Genomic DNA, 18,079 nt, shown 5'->3' on the forward strand with positions numbered 1-18,079 from the left:
GGCTTTGGGCTAGGTTACAATAAAACATCAGAAGTGCCAGAAACACAAGTCTTGAAGCTCTGTCAGTCAGGAGGTATGGCAAGTGCCCCTCCTGAACAGAATCAGAATCACTGCTCAGCCATAAACAACAGCATCCCACTGATGCAGGGCAACCTCCCCACACTGACATTATCTGGAAAGATCCGAGTGACGGTTACTTTCTTCCTTTTTCTACTCTCTACAACTTTTAACGCTTCTTTCTTGTTGAAACTTCAGAAGTGGACTCAGAAGAAAGAGAAAGGAAAAAAGCTTTCAAGAATGAAGATGCTTTTAAAACATCTGACCTTAGCCAACCTGTTGGAGACTCTGCTTGTCATGCCACTAGATGGGATGTGGAATATTACAGTTCAATGGTATGCTGGAGAGCTCCTCTGCAAAGTGCTCAGCTATCTGAAGCTTTTCTCCATGTATGCCCCAGCTTTCATGATGGTAGTGATCAGCCTGGACCGCTCCCTGGCCATCACGAGGCCTCTAGCTGTGAAAAGCAATGGCAAGCTCGGACAGTCCATGATTGGCTTGGCATGGCTCCTCAGTAGTATCCTTGCTGGACCACAGGTAAACCATTATCATGAACTTGTTTGGATATGGCAATCACAGATTTCCTATCTAATCTTGAGTATTGTATTGTATTATTGTATGTCAAAGGCAGTATTGTATTGTCTTCGAGAGCTTGGATTCTGGAAATTCAAGAGCAAAGTTTAATCCTGGCTGTTACCTTGGGCAAATTTTTAGCTTCTCTGGGTTTCAGTTCCTTCATTTATAAAATGGAGGTAATGCCTATATTATGCAACTTTTGGAAAGATAAGAAGAACAATGTATTAAAGTGTCTAGCATAATCTCTGGTACATAGTAAATGCTCCTCAAAAAATGTGGCTATTGTCCAATTGGACCTCAACCCCATCTTATTCTTTCCTCTAGTTCTTTTTTGCTCTGTTTGATATGGTAAATGGAGAGAATATTTAGGAACTATGGAATTTGCATAGGTAGAAAGTATTTATAATTTGTCTTATTTGGAATTTCTTGAGTGGAAACTAATCTGTTTCTGTCGCAACTTAGAACTATTGTCAGCTAGTAGGTTGTTCTGGAGTTTGCAGCCGGGTGGGACTGAATAAAGAGGAAAAATGGGAAACCCTGGACTTCTGAAATCTGAATATTTCTCTGAGATTGACTTGAGCTTTTCTGGAAAAAGTTTAGACAATAACAGGCTGTTAGCAAATCAGGTACAGGTAGATATTGTTCCAGATTGTCCTCATCTGAGGCAACCTGGTTAATTGGCCTGTAGAGTTTGCCTTTTTTTCAGCAGTCATATCTCTGAAGAAAAGGACACGGTCTTACAAATAGCAAAGATTCCCTAATAACAGATGAGTAAATTGTCTCTACGCTTGTAAATGTATCATATGATGATGAACCCAGGGTACAAGGATGTGTCAAGAAGTGGCATCAAGGTTGACCAGGATGTTCCCAAAATCTGCCACTACAAATGGAATTTATGTAGACATTCTAAATGGGCCAGGTGCTTTAAAAAAACAAAAAGAAGAAACATAAAACAAGAACAAAAAATCCTGCCATGCAAAACTCATTAAATACAGTTAAAACACTAAAAAGTTGGGCCACCAAATTTTCACCACCAATTCCTCACTTAACTAATATTTCATGGATATTAGATCAATTTAATTGGGGCGTGTTTTATGGCAGGAGGAATGGGAAAAACTAAAGTACTCTGATGTTCCTGGAGAAAGGCATATGAAGATTCTCATGGTGACTGAATATACAAGAATGGGTATAGTAAATACGTCTCTTGAAATGAGACTATTTAGCTAAGGCTATGGTTTAAGTTTTCCATTTTGTTTCTTTAAAGTAAGAGTGTTGCCTATTTATTCTTTTTCTTAGGAAAGATAAACAAGTAAGGTTCTTCACACTGAGCATGATATTGATGGTTTCAAAGAAACCACCCCCCAATAAAATGTAATTCAGTTGTGGAGACAATACTTTTATAAAACTAATACAACCATATACTTAACATTTATAAAACCTAGTACCAGTGTAAGAAGGAGAAATGAGTAAGAGTTGAAATGGTGAAGGAATGATTTAAGAAAAAAGTAGGATGAGCTGGGTTTTTTCAGATGAATGGTATTTGGATAGAAAAAAAAGTCAAGGATCACATATATTTTTCAGGAAAGGTTGAAATGTGTGATTAATTTTCACAGGACACTTGTCTGGCTGAAGTGAAAGATTGAGAGGTGGCACCAGCAAGATATCAGATTTGGTGGTTGCTCCCTTGTCTTCACTTCTCGTGTACTATTTGTCATAAAACATCATGATCATGCATTTGCTCGTCTTTGTCATTAAGGAATACATTCTTAAACAGTGGAGACTCTGTTGTGTTCAACTTCATTAACATTCACTGTACACAATAGGACAACTAGCAGAAATAGAAACTTTAAATGTTCAGATGATCTAATTTCTCTGCAGATCAAAAAAATCCTTCACTTTTTCCTTTAAAAACAAATTGGCTTCATTCATTTAAATGAATGAATGAAGGGTATAATGGACCTATATTATAGAAGACATTGATAACCAGGGGAAATTCTGAAATTAATGTGGGAACCACATATCCTTTGTGAGTCCTATGCAAGAAATAAAATGATTTTTTAACAAAAATATTTTAGGAAAATTTTCATAGACCCAAATAATTGCGAGAAACAGAGAAACCTTTTCTTAATTTTCTGGCAATGAAATGATTAGGTTGGTGGCTAGGGTGGTCTCAGAGAGCATTGATTTTAAGAGGGACATTTCAAACAAAAAACAAAGTTTGGCAACAAATTGGATTTAGGGAGTTGATAAAGAGAACAGTATAAACTAAAGCTCTAATATTTTTAGCCAAGGAGTTTTAACAGTGAAACCATTGAAATAGGCAGGTAGGTTGAGAACAGAAGTGTCTGCCTGTTTGTTTCTCTGTTTGAAGGGGGAGGGAAGGCAAACTGTGAAAAGAGCTGAAAACATTTGCTTTAGGACATGATGATATCAGTATAAGGTCTTTGGAGAAGTATAGCTGTTTGGAAAGTAGTTGGTAAGTTAGGATACTGATGAAAGTCTGAAGAAGTAGAAATAGGTCAAATTGTGATAATAACTGAAATGCAAATTAACAATTTCAACCTTCTCTAAGCACTGTCCCAGAGGGTATAATAAAAATATTGATGTATTAATTCAATTATCTTCATCTAAGTATGTCACAGCAATAATAGAAAGATAGTGCCAAATACTTATCTGTCTTGATATAGTAAAAAGAAATTATGAAATTAAGTTTGAATTGTTTCAGATTTTCATGTAATAGCCTGACCTCAAATATATCACTCTTCCTGAGAGATTTGTGTGAATATGTGCCACAGAAAATGATGGTATTCTTTTATTTGGTAAAACACATAATTCATCCTTACTTTCAGCAGCAGATTATATTTGTAAAGCACTTTGCTGAAGCTTCCTGAAAAACCTCACTCTGTGCAGCACATAACAGCCATGTTACTACCATTACCCCGCGTATCAGAGAACATACAAAGAGAATCTTTGAAAGCAATGGCGTGCACACCTTTCTGGCAGTAAGAAATGCATACTACATTGGGACTTTGTCTGTTCCTCACACACTTATAACTGGGAAAATTTTTCATAAACTATTCAACACCATTCCACTTCATTTTTTTTTTAAGTTTACTTATTTTGAGAGAGAGAACATGAGTCAGGAAGGGGCAGAAAGAGAGAGGGAGAGAGATAATCCCAAGCAGACTTCGCACTGTCAGCACACAGCCCCATGCAGGGCTCAATCCCACAAACTGTTCAGATCATGACCTGAGCCCAAATACAGTCAACCACTAACTGACTGAGCGCCCCTCCATTTCATTATTTACTGTTTCATTATTTACTGTTGATTGCCACTGACTGATGGGTACAATCTGCAGTTCAAAAACAACTGGTTTAAAGGGATTCATTGACTTTCTCAATGTCACTTGACCTGTTGGACTCATGTCTTTGTATTAAGTCCAGTTTTTCTTTTTATTATAGCTCTCTCTCTCTGCTGTCTCTCTGAATAAAAGAGGTTTTAATCCCATGACTAATGTTACACATGTTTAATGGGGAAGATGAAAGACTGAAAGGCCTTTTTACTTCTAGACTGTGGCACATAGTAAGCTTCACCATGCTCTATGGATAAGCCCACTGACAAAGGTGCATCCTGTAACGGCTAATTTACATTGAAAAGGATGAATTTAATCATCATCCTCTGGTTTATATATTGATTGTCTATTGCTTGAGAAATTCTGTGATGGTCTGGGGATATATTTTCAGAAGTTCCAGCATAGCATAGCTCAACTTTCAAACTTTTTCCTAGTAATGGAATTATTTTTTTTTTAATTTTTTTTAATGTTTATTTATTTTTGAGACAGAGAGAGACAGAGCATGAATGGGGGGAGGGTCAGAGAGAGAGGGAGACACAGAATCGGAAGCAGGCTCCAGGCTCTGGGCCATCATCAGCCCAGAGCCCCACGCCGGGCTCGAACTCAAGGATGGTGAGATCGTGACCTGAGCTGAAGTCGGACGCTTAACCGACTGAGCCACCCAGGCGCCCCAATGGAATTATTTTTTAAAAAAGCAAAATTCTAAGGGTGCCTCGTGGCTCAGTTGGTTGAGCGTCCAACTCTTGATTTAGGCTCAGATCATGATCTCACTATTCGTGAGATTGAGCCCCACATTGAGCGTGGTGCTGACAGCACAGAACCTCCTTGGGATTCTCTGTCCCTCTCTCTCTGCCCCTCTCCCTCTCACGCTCATTCTCTCTCTCTCTCTAAAAATAAATAAGTAAACTTAAAAAAAAAAAGGAAAATTCTATCTGGAGCCCCAATGAAACATACAAGTGGAGCTGTTCTTGCTAAAGAGAGGTAAGGGAAGCCAATCTCCTGCTTGACCATTTACTAGCCCTGCTCATGGTCTCTAAAGACCTTAGATTTCCCTGAAACAAAGCTTGGAAGACAATAGAATAGTAGAAATGGCATGAATATTGGATCTTAACAAAGTTGGTTTCAAATCTCAATGCTGTCTCTTACCATCTCTGTGGTTCTGAGAAAATTACTGTAACTAAGTTTAAAAGCATAATTGTGAAGAATAAATTATAAAGATACATAAAATCATCTAGTACAAGACTTAATTTTTAAACACTCTGATAATGTTCATTCCTTCCTCTCCTCCTGCTTTCATTCCTTTGTTCATAAAGAGTTTTTGAAGTCAGGAGATAAAATAATAGGGAAATACGTGTATGAAAATTAAATGATCCTTTAAGAGACAGCAAAGAGAATTGGCTTACATAAAGATTATTTCCAATTTCTCAAAATTATAACATTCATTCTGACTGATAAGTAAGTTTAGCCAATCTACTCCCTAGTCACCAGGCTATCCTGCTCATTCTGAAAGCTATATATGCTGATGCATAATAGTTCTAGTCTTAAAGGTATCATTTGTAACAGTCAAATAAGAAAGGAAGGAAGGAAGGAAGGAAGGAAGGAAGGAAGGGAGGAGGAAGGTAGGAAGGAAGAAGGCAGGCAGGCAAGGAGGGAGGCAAGGAGGAAAGGAAGAGGGAGAAAAGAAAAAGGAAAGGAAGGGAAAGGAAGAGAAGGAACAAACATGACTTGAAAGGCAATCTGCTTTAAGACTATGTGTGGTTAGGTTCCTAAGTGCATGTTGAGGATAAAACATTTCCTGAATTAGATGTGTCCATATCTAATCAAAAATCACATGCTTTCCAATGACAGTCATTTACCACCACAAGAGTTACAGAGTAGCAGATTATTTGCAGAAGTTCATACCACTAGCTTATCCATGTTAATATGGAGCATACATTCGGACAGCTTTTAAATTCTAACATTAACCCAGGTCGGAAGGCATGATATATGAGACATCCTTTTGGTCTTTGGTGTAAAGATACATGGCTGGGGTGCCTCAGTGGCTCAGTCAGTTGAGCATCCAACTTCAGCTCAGGTCATGATCTTGCAGTTCATGAGTTTGGGCCTCACATTGGACTCACTGTTGTCAGCGCAGAACCTGCTAGGGATCCTCCATCCCGGCCCTCTCTCTGTCCCTCCCTGTCTGTGCTCTCTCAAAAATAAACGAACATTAAATATATATATATATAAAATATAAATTTTATATAAATTTATATATAAATATAAAATTATATATATAAATTTATATAAAATTATATAAATGTATATTTATGTATGTGTATATATATGTATATATATATGTATGTGTATATATATATATTATATATATATACATGCACTTGACAGGAATGGAATGTGTTTCTGAATTTGACAAGGAGCTTAAATTTAATAAACACTTGTCACACATGTACAATATGCCAAGAACTATACTGGAACATAGTAGTAGCATACTAAATACATAAATAACAACAATAATGATGATGATGATAAATGTTAGTTATTGAAGACATAAATATGTGCCGGGAAATATGCTAAATCCTTTGGCATGCCTTATTTCCTGTAAGGCTCCCAACAACTCTCTATATTGGATACAATTATCTTTTTTTTCATTCATAAAGAAACTAAGGTTAAGAATGTTATATACAACGCCCAAGATTACTGTCTAGTAAGTGTGGGTGTCAGTATATCCAGTTAACTCCATACCCAGAGCTTTTAAATACTACACTATATCACACCATGCAATGTTGTCTATTTCCTTTTTTCCTGTAGGATGCTGGAGAAGGATATGGCAGGAAAGTCTTAAGTTGAGAATAGATGCTTAAGAGCTATAAGGAAATAATATATGGTATACATTTACAAATATATAAATAAATAAACATATGAATACACATTTTTAAGTTGTGTGCCCTGAAATTTTTTTCATAATAATGTTTATAACTCATATAGTGCTGTGTGCCAGGCATTATTAGAAATGCTTGGCAAGTATTAAATCATTTAATTGTCTTGACAGCCCCTAGAGGTAAATACTATTAACATCTCTGTTTTATAGATGAGGAAACTGAATGAAGTACATTATCTAAAAATAATTATCTCTTGGGGCTTCCCAGATGGCTCAGTTGGTTAAGCGTCTGACACTTCCTTTCGGCTCAGGTCATGATCTCACTGTTCACAGCTTCGAACCCCGTGTCGTGCTCTTTGCTAACAGAGTGAAGCCTACTTAGGACTCTCTCTCTCTCTCTCCCTCTCTCTCTCTCTGCACTTCCTCTGCTTGCTCATGCTCTCTTTCTCTCAAAATAAATAAACATTTAAAAATAGTAATAAAGGGGCGCCTGGGTGGCGCAGTCGGTTAAGCGTCCGACTTCAGCCAGGTCACGATCTCTCGGTCCGTGAGTTCGAGCCCCGCGTCAGGCTCTGGGCTGATGGCTCGGAGCCTGGAGCCTGTTTCCGATTCTGTGTCTCCCTCTCTCTCTCTGCCCCTCCCCCGTTCATGCTCTGTCTCTCTCTGTCCCAAAAATAAAAAAAATAATAAAAAAAAAAAATAATAAAAATAAAAATAGTAATAAAGATAATTACCTCCGGAAAAGATTAGACAATAACGTAATTAGGCTGGGATAAGGTGAGGGTTAAAAATAATACTCTAAGAAGCATATGCAAATGACTGTAAAGAAGGAAAACATACTTCTCTCGTTTATGGCAGAATAAAGCAACTACTGATGAGAACTGAGGTCAGGTATGAGAAAGGAGAAACAAAGAAATTAAAGAAATATAATCCAAAGACGAAAAAAAAAGAAAACAAACCAACAACCCACGAACTAAAGTAGATCCCTATACTAATCATTCAAATGAACATGACCTTGGAGCACAAAATAAACTGAACCTAGGCTAAAACAATTTATGGGAAAGTAAGATTCTCAGTTACCATAACACTTTACCATATCACTCTTTTAGCACTTATCACAGTCTACCTAGTACGTACGACAGGTGTCACAACCATGCTATTATCTCCCCTACCAAATTTTAAATTCTCTGATAACAGGATATATTTGGTTCATCTTTTATGACAGAGAGCACCTAGAGTAGTTTTTGAACAAGGAGTTGCTTTAAAAATAAGCATTTATTAAACGAAGATGATAATCATCAGCTCAAATCATAGTACTTTATTTCAAAGTCAGATTAAATTCCCTTATAACTTGCAGCCCAGTGACAAATACTTGAGGCAGGCACAATATACCTTTTCTCCAGGAACTCCTTACTGTCTTTAAGTTAATGCTTTGCTAGAGGGAAAAACAACCTTAGCTTGAGGATAGCTAGGCCTCCAGTGTCCTGTGAGTTTTCTTTAGCATATGAAAATCTCTTTTTAGAGGGAGGGAACGAAAACATAAGAGACTCTTAAAAACTGAGAACAAACCGAGGGTTGATGGCTGGTGGGAGGGAGGGGAGGGTGGGTGATGGGTATTGAGGAGGGCACCTGCTGGGATGAGCACTGGGTGTTGTATAGAAACCAATTTGACAATAAATTTCATACTTAAAAAAAAAAAAGAAAAGAAAGAAAATCCCTTTGGAAACACACTCCTTTGACTTTACCTTCCCCAACTCCCAAGTACATAATCAGTCTCTCCTCAGGGTCCAGGCACCTCTTCCACCCAGAGGACCTGTCCTAGTGCTTTAATAAATCATCTTTTTGCACCAGGGGGGGAAAAAGCCATTTTATTGAAAGTTTTATCATATTAACTTAAAAAGATGAAATATTGAAGTGAAAATGTGGCCTAGTGCAGAGAAGAAAGTCAAACTCAGATCATCTGGGTCCAAGTATGATCAGGAAGTTGTGGAGGGAAGTACCTAAGGTTTTAAAGAAATACTAGATTCTCAAGTTCTTTGTAAAGTAACTCTTCCAAAGACTCACAACATCTGTTGGGTCAAATTCAGAACTGAACTTTAAATTTAAAGTCAGTCTGCAAAGAAGTATGGAAAACTTAAATGGTTACTTTGTGATATGGAAAAATATCTGGATTATAAAATAGAATTAGTTGAATACATGTTTGAGTTTCTGAGCTTTAAATTTGATGATATGATCATTGTGCACCCTCTAGTGGATTAATTTAACAATACTATTTTGCCCTTGAAAAAAGGTCTGAAACTGAAAATCAACATTTTAATTACAAATAAAAGATAGAGCATTATATTTTATATTATTTTACTTATATTTTATTTAGAGTTTATTATATTTACATTTTATTAAATTTCTCTACTCTACAAGCAAAGAAAGGAAATATAGGGTTGTTGTGTTTTTTTAAAGGAATACTCCACTACCACTCCATCACCCCAAAAAGGAAACAAATCCTGGGCCTGTGGAATTAAGTTAATTGGATTTATTAATTCAATTAAAGACTTTAAAAAATAAATACTGCCCCTCAATTGCTTAAAATTTTAAAAATCCTGTAACGTTTTTGTTTGAATTTATTTGCTATTAGTTTTAAAATGCTTGGTCACTCTTATATTTTCATTTTAATAATGTGTCATGGTAAGATGAAGTTTCTCAGTGGAGAAGCTTGGAAATGACTAGGTAAGAAGTTCACTTGATAAATGGGGAAAATTTCAGTGTATATTCATTAGTATGTGTTTTTGAAAAGTACTTTGCAACATTTCTTTATTCTTTCTTATTTCAAATTTTTATTTAAATTCTAGATAGTTAACATATGGTAAATTGGTTTCAGGTGTACAATTTAGTAATTCATCACTTACATATAACACCCCACGCTCATCCCAACAAGTGCCCTCCTTAATATCCATCACCCATCTAACCCATTCCCCACCCACCTTTCACCATCAACCCTCAGTCTGTTCTCTTATGGTTTCCTTTCCTCTCTTTTTTTCCCTTTCCCTATCTTTACCTGTTTTGTTTCTTAAATTCCACATGTGAGTGAAATCATATGGGATTTGTCTTTGACTGACTTATTTCACTTAGCATAATACACTCCAGCTCCATGTATGTTGTTGCAAATGGCAAGATTTCATTCTTTTTGATGACTGAATAATATTCCATTATATATATATACCACCTCTTCTTTATACATTCATCGATTGATGGACATTTGGATTCTTTCCATAGTTTGGCTATTGGTTTTTTGTTGTTGTTTTATTTTATTTTATTTTATTTTGTTTTATTTTGCTTTATTTTATTTTTATGTTATGTTATGTTACTTTATTTTACTTGTTTCAGGGAGAGCATAGTCAGGGAAGAGGGGCAGAGGGGGAGAGAGAGAGACAAAATCTTAAATAGGCTCTACACTTAGCATGCAGCCTGATTCAGGACTCAATCCCACAACCCTGGGCCGTGACCTGAGCCGAAATCAACTGACTGAGCCACCCAGGCACCACCATAGTTTGGTTATTATTGATAATGCTGCTATAAACCTCGGGTGATATGCCCCCTCAATCAGTATTTTTGTATCCTTTGGGTAAACACCAGTGTAATTGCTGGCTTGTAAGTACTTCTATTTTTAACTTTTTAGGAACCTCAATACTGTTTTCTACAGTGGCTGCACCAGTTTGCATTCCCACAAATGGGGCAAAGGGGTTCCCCTTTCTCTGCTTCCTTGCCAGTAACTGTTTCCTGAGTTGCTAACATTAACCATTCTGACAGGTGTGAGGTGGTATCTCATTGTGATTTTGATTTGTATTGCCTTGATGATGAGTGATGTTGAGCATCTTTTCATGTGGATGTTAGCCATCTGTATATCTTTGGAAGAATGTCTGTTTATGCCTCTGCCCGTTTCTTAACTGGACTATTTGGTTTTGGGTGTTGAGTTTCATAAATACTTTATAAATTTTGGATACTAACCCTTTATCAGATATGTCATTTGCAAATATCTTCTCCTATTCTGTAGGCTGCCTTTAAGTTTTGTTTACTGTTCCTTTCGCTGTGCAGAAGCTTTTTATCTTGATTAAATCCCAATAGTTTATTTTTGCTTTTGTTTCCCTTGCCTCCAGTGACATGTCTAGTAAGAAGTTGCTACAGCTGATGTCAAAGAGGTTGCTACCTATGTTCTGTAGGATTTGGCTTCCTGTCTCACATTTAGGTCTTTCATCCATTTTGAATTTATTTTTCTGTTTGGTATAAAAAGTTGTCTGGTTTCATTGTTCTGTATATTGCTGTCCAGTTTTGCCACCATCATTTGTTGAAGAGGCTGTCTTTTTTCCATTGGATATTCTTCCCTGCTTTGTTAAAGATTAGTTGACCATATAGTTGTGGGTCCATTTCTGGGTTTTCTGTTCTGTTCCATTGATCTATGTGTCTGTGTGCCAATACCATACTATCTGGTGATTGCAGCTTTGTAATATAACTGGACATCTGAAATTGTAATACTTCCAGCTTTGCTTTGCCTTTTCAAGATTCCTTTGGCTATTTGGGGTCTTTTGTTTTTCCATACAAATTTTACAATTGTTTGTTCTAGTTCTGTGAAAAATGCTGGTGGAATTTTGATAGGAGTTGCATTAAATGTGTAGATTTCTCGGGGTAGTATAGACTTTTTAACAATATTTGTTCTTCCAATCCATGAGCATGGAATATTTTTCCATTTCTTTGTGTTATCTTCAATTTTTTCCAGAAGTATTCCATAACTTTCAGTGTGCAGATATTTTACTTCATCGGCTAGGTTTATTCCTATCTGTCTTATGGTTTTTGGTTCAATTATAAATGAGATCAATTCTTTGATTTGTCTTTCTCCTGCTTCATTATTGACATATAGAAATGCAACAGATTTCTGTATGTTGATTTTCTATTCTACAACTTTGCTAAATTCACATATCAGTTCTAGTAATTTTCGGTGGAGTTTTTCAGTTTTTCTACATAGAGTAGCACGTTGTCTATGAACAGTGAAAGGTTGGTTTCTTCCTTGCCAATTTGAATGTTTTTTATTTCTTTTTGTTGTCTGATTGATGAGGCAAGACTACCATTACTATGGTAAATAACATTGGTGAGAGTGGACATCCTTGTCTTGTTAATGACTGTAGAGGAAAAGCGCTGTTTTTTCCCATTGAGGATGATATTAGCTATGGGTTTTTCATACGTGGCCTTTATGATGTTGAGGTATGTTCCTCTATCCCTACTTTGTTGAGGGTTTTTATGAATAATAGATGTTGTATTTTGTCAAATGCTTTTTCTGCATCTATTGAGAGGATCATATGGTTCTTGTCCTTTCTTTTATTAGTGTGATGCATCACATTGATGTGCAAATATTAAACCACACCTGCAGCCCAGAAATGAATTCCTCTTGATCATGGTGAATAATTCCTTTCATGTACTGTTGGATTTGATCTATGAGTATCTTGTTGAGAATTTTTGCATCTATGTTCATCAGAGATATTGGCCTTTGGTGGGGTCTTTGTCTGGTTTTGGAATCAAGGTAATACTTGCCTTATAGAATGAGTTTGGAAGTTTCTTTCTATTTCTATTTTTTTTTTTTTTTTTTGGTGGGGGGAACAGTTTGAGAAGAATAGATATTAACTCTTCTTTAAATGTTTGGTAGAATTCCCCTGGGAAGCCATCTGGCCCTGGATTTTTGTTTGTTGGGAGATTTTTGATTACTGATTTAATTTCTTAACTAGTTACAAGTCTGTTCGGTTTTTTTTATTCCTTCCTGTTTGTTTTGGTAGTTTGTATGTTTCCAGGAATTTATCCACTTCTTCCAGATTGCCCATTTTGTTGACATAAAATTTTTCCTAATATTCTCTTATAATTGTTTGATTACTATGGTGTTGGTTGTGATCTCTTCTCTTTCATTTGTGATTTTATTTATTTGGGTCCTTTCTCTTTTCGGTAAGTCTGGCTGGAGATGTATCAATTTTATTAATTTATTCAAAGAACCAGCTCTTAGTTTCATTGATCTCTTCTGCTGTTTTTGTTTGTTTCCACATCATTTATTTCTGCTCTAAGCTTTATTATTTCCCTTCCTTTTCTGGCTTTAGACTTTATTTGCTGTTCCTTTTCTAGCTCCTTTAGGTGTAAGGTTAGCTTGTGTATTTGAAACTTGTCTTGCTTCTTAAGGTAGGCCTGTATTGGTATACACTTCTCTCTTTTGACTACCTTTGCTACATCCCAAAGATTTTGAACTGTCATATTTTCATTTTCATTTTTCTCCATATATTTGTTTTATTTCTTCTTTAATTTCCTAGTTAACCCATTTGTTCTTTAGTAGGATATTCTTTAATCTCCATGTATTTGTGGTCTTTCCAGATTTTTTCTTGTGGCTGACTTCAAGTTTCATAGCATTGTGGTCTTCAAATATGCATGGTATGAGCTCAGTCTTTTTGTACTTGTTAAGGCCTGATTTGTGACCCCGTATGTGATGTATTCTGTCCAATGTTCCATGTGAACTCAAAAAGGTGAGTATTCTGCTGTGTTAGGATGAAATGTTCTGAATATATCTGTTAAGTCCATCTGTTCTAGTGTGTCATCAAAGCCATTTTTTCCTTGTTGTTCTGCTTAGATGATCTGTCCATTGTTGTAAATGGGGTGTTTAAAGTCCCTTCCTATTACTGTATTATTATCAATGAATTTCTTTATGTTTGTTATTAATTGATTTATATCTTTGGGTTCTCCCAAATTGGGAGTATAAATATTTAGATCTTATTAGATATATTCTTAGATATTATTCTTAGATCTTCTGGTTGGATAGATCCTTTACTTATGATATAGTGTCCTTCTTCATCACTTGTTACAATCTTTGGTTTAAAATCTAGTTTGTCTGATATAAGTATGGCTACTCTGGCTTTCTTTTGATGTCCATTAGCATGATAAATTGTTCTCCATCCTCTCACTTTCAACCTGCAGGTGTTTTTAGGTCTAAAATGAGTCTCTTGTAGGCAGCACAGCAATGGGTCTTATTTTTTTATCCATTCTGTTACCATATGTCTTTTGATTGGAGCATTTAGTCATTTTTACATTCAGAGTGATTATTGATAGATATGAATTTAGTGTCATTGTATTACCTGTAAAGTCACTGTTTCTGGAGATTTTCTCTGTTCCTTCTAATGTTTGGTGTTATTGGTCTTTCTTTCCCACTCAAAGAGTCCCCTTTAATATTTCTTGCAGGGTTGGTTTAGTGATCACAAACTCTTAGTTTTTGTTTGTCTAGGAAATTCTTTATCATTCCTCCTATTCTGAATGACAGTCTTGTTGGATAATGCATTGATGGCTGAATATTTTTCCCATTCAGCACGTTGAATATATCATGCCACTCCCACTGGCCTGCCAAGTTTCTGTGGAGAGATCTGTTGCAAAACTTATTTGTCTTCCCTTGTAGGTTAATGACTTTTTTCCCTTCCTACTTTCAGGATTATTTCCTTATCTGTGTATGTTGCAAAGTTTACTACTATGTTTTACTGTTGGTCTCCTTTTGTTGATTTTGATGGGGGTTCTCTATGCCTTCTGGATTTCAATGTCTGTTTCCTTCCCCAGATTAGGGAAGTTTTCAGCTATGATTTACTCAAATAAACCCTCTGCCCCTTTTCCCCTCCTTCTTCTAGGACTCCTATGATACAAATATTATTATGCTTTACGGAGTCACTGAGTTCCCTAAGTCTACATTCATGATCCAATATTTTTCTCTCCTGCTTCAACTTCATTCTTTTCCCTAATTTCATCTTCTATATCACTTATTCTTTCCTTAGCTTCTTCCATCCTTGTTGTCATTACACTGATCAGTTTTGTATCTCAGTTACAACGTTTTTTATTTTAGCTTGACTGGTTTTAATTTTCATCTCTGCAATAAGGGAATCCCTAGTGTCTTCTATACTTTTCTCAAGCTGAGGTAGTATCCTTATGATTGTTGTTTTAAATTCTAGTTCAGGCATATTACTTACATCTGTTTTGGTTAGATCCCTGGCTGCGACCTCTTCTTGTTCTTTTGGGATGAACTTTCCCATCTTAGCATTTGCCTAGATCTCTGTCTTCTGTTGTTAGGAAAGACCGTTACGTTTCCTGCTTCTGAGTATAATGGCTATATTAAGAAGAGGTTATATACTGTCCAGGGCCTGGCACTTCAGAAAGTTTTTTTGGTGTATGCAGTGTGCACCCTGCTGTAGTGTCTTGGCTGCTTTTTCCCCTCAGATCAGTCCTCTGCAGAGTTTCTTCTTACCTGCAGTGGGGAATGTTTGGACCTTATCCTGATGTGTCAAGTTTTAACCAGTTGGTTTTGGTCTGCTTGTTAGAAAAGCCAAGATCCTGTTCCCCCTAGAGCTAAAGCGTTGCATCACTCTATGGTCAGTAGACTTGGTGCATATGGAGGGTGAGGGGCTTGTGCTGGTCTTCTGGGGGAGGGGCCTGCTGCACTGGTTCTCAGGCTGACTTGCCCTAGTAGAGGTGCACCTGCAGGGCACAGTGGGGCAGGGTTGATGTAAGCAGCTTCAGCCTCCACTGGGAGTGCTGTGTTGCTCACTGAAATCTGTCTGTGCTGATGGGCGGGTGAAAATGGTGCCACCTCACTTTCTTGTCCCAGGAAAGGGGAGTTCACACATATCTCTTTTCAGCAAGCCCTCACATAAGTGTGAACAATCTCTACTCTTGTGTTCCAGGCTTCCATCAGAACCCTGCCTTCACCTTGTCTGTGTCTGAGCTATCTGGTTCAGTGCTCCTGTGTTTTAGCTCAGGCATGTGGCTGGGTTTCCAAACTCTAAAATTTAGGGACATGCACTGATCTTTTAGGGAAAGTTCTCACTGCACTGTGGTTGGTGCCAGTTTGTCCCAGAAAAGAAGTCACACAACCATGCAGGGTCTCAGAGTTTATGATAAAACACAGCCAAAAACTGACTTCCAGGTTAGCTGTCCTCAGCAGGTGCCTCTGCTGCTATGCTAATTACTGGGACCTCTCAATGGTGCCACCATTTCTTTTGTCCTCCGAGAGGCAGTGCTACCTCTCCCAAATACACTCCAATAAGGGGAAATGTCTTTCTCAGTGCAACCCAAAGGATCCTCAAAGCACACTGTCTGCTCCTGGGCCTCTGTCCTCCTTCCCCACAGGAGCATCGCTAAGCCTGCCAGGCATGATTCCAGCAATGGTGCAGACTTCTAAAACTTCAGACTTTGAGTTCTGCTGCTTGTAAAAACTTACAATAATCAGCCCCTTTCATTTTCCCAGCGAATGCTTTTGGGGAAGTGTTTTTCTTGTGCAATCCCCTGTATGCTGCTTTCTCTCTCTCCCCTCTCTCTGTGATCAGGGCTCCCTCCCCTCTACAGCACCTACAATTCATTTCTGCCCCAACAACTCTCCACAGTTCCTATCTTCCACTATGTGGCCATTTTTCTCCCTCTAGATGTGCAGATTGTCTCTCAGTCCTCAGACCAATTACTTGCGTGTTCAGAATGATTTTATATTTATCTGGCTGTGTTCAAGGAATGAGGCAAGCATAGGGTCCCCCTACTACTCTGTCATCTTTGCAACGTTTCTTTAATGGTTGATTCATTTGTGTTTTAAAAACAACAACAACAAAATAATTTCACACTTAGAGAAAGGTTGCAAGAATCATACAGTTTTCTGGAATACCTCTCCCTCAGTTTCCCCAAATATTAACATTTTACTACAATACTTATTTGCTTTGTTTCCTATAAATTTTTTCTAAATTGTTTAAAAGTAAATTCAGATATGATGTCCCTTTTGATACTTCAGTGTTGTTTTTTTTTTGTTTTGTTTTGTTTTTTCTGGCACATAGCCACAGTACAAGTATCAAACAAAAATCAGGAAATTAACACTGAAAAAATACTATTCTAATCTATATAACTTATTCATACCTGAGCAACTGTCCCAAAAATGTTGCTTTTAACAAAAAGAATCCAAGGTTAAAATCCAAGATAGCAAAGAAGTGATGGTTAGTACCTGTCAATGCATTATATAAGGAAGCAGATGTTGTCAGTTGGTCCCATTATTGGCTATGTTAATTTAATTATTTGGTTATCTACTGTAAAGTTATTAATTTTACTCTTTATAAGAAAAGCTGTCTTGCAGGTAAATACTTCAAGATGATGTTAATACCCTGCTTTCTTCAAATTTCATCCACGTTTTTACCATCCATTGATGATGCTTGCCTGAATCAATTACTAGCATTTGGTAATCGCTACTTTCATAATTCCTTATACATTTATTATTTGGCTTTCTACAGTATCAAAGAGCTTTTTTCCCCCTCCCCATTTATTTGTAGTCATTCTTTTGTAATTACTATCAGTAAGAATTCATGGATTCTTCCTTTATTTTATTGTTAATCATTCTTTTTATCAGGGTTTTTGTTGTTGTTGTTTGGTTTGGTTTGGTTTATTTATTTATTTTTGGTTTTGTTTTCAATGCTTAAACTGTCCCAGATTTGACCAATGGGAGTACTTTCAAGCTGGCTCCAGAGCTCTTTTTGACATGCTCCATTATTCTTTTAGTACTTCTTGGCTTTTTGGCACAAACTGTTCCAAGCACATATTCAGTTTGTCAGCCTTGGGCTCACTCACCTCTCCAATGAACTCCGTCTGGTTCCTTTTGGTAGAGAATGGTATTTAGAAAACAAGATCTGGGTACTAGAGTGCTGGATGTGCTTATTGCTACTGGGATATCATTTTTCCTAGGCTCCCAGAAGACAGAGCTAGAAAATAAATACACACACACACATGCACATAAATATACAGAGATTTTCCTTACTCTTTTTTTGCAGCTGTATAGCACTCTGTTGTGTGATCCACCACAGTTTATTCAACTACTGTTCCATGAATTGGTATTTATGTTATTTTTAATGTTTTTTCAATTACAAACAATGCATCAATGAATAACTTTCTGCCTATGTATTTTCATATAACAGAGGTGGGAGTGTATCTTCAGGGTAAAATCCTGGATGTCCGATTGCTGGGTCAAAGGTAAATTCAGATATAGTTATGCTAGCTATTGCTAAATTCTTCTCCCTAGTGGTTGTGCCAATTTGCATTCCTACTAGCAATGTGGGAGAGTCTATATTTTCTTACAATCTGCCCATGAAAGTATGTTATTTTTAATTTTTGCCAATCCTTATAGTGAAAAATGCCA

At 36.8% G+C, this 18,079-nt stretch overlaps 1 protein-coding gene across 2 annotated transcripts in view; it reads left to right on the forward strand.

Moving 5' to 3' along the window:
• Positions 1-18,079, forward strand: part of GNRHR (gonadotropin releasing hormone receptor) — a 21,569-nt gene continuing 3,490 nt past the window's right edge. Inside the window, exon 1 of one of the 2 annotated variants that reach the window (XM_058722396.1) lies at positions 1-594. In XM_058722396.1, the coding sequence (XP_058578379.1) occupies positions 76-594 (519 nt within the window). In that variant the 5' untranslated portion in view covers positions 1-75. The remainder of the gene's footprint in view (positions 595-18,079) is intronic. The other variant, XM_058722395.1, reaches the window with a different exon arrangement.

This window comes from Neofelis nebulosa, chromosome 3 (assembly GCF_028018385.1).
Source record: "Neofelis nebulosa isolate mNeoNeb1 chromosome 3, mNeoNeb1.pri, whole genome shotgun sequence".
In the NCBI taxonomy this organism is placed as follows: domain Eukaryota; kingdom Metazoa; phylum Chordata; class Mammalia; order Carnivora; family Felidae; genus Neofelis; species Neofelis nebulosa.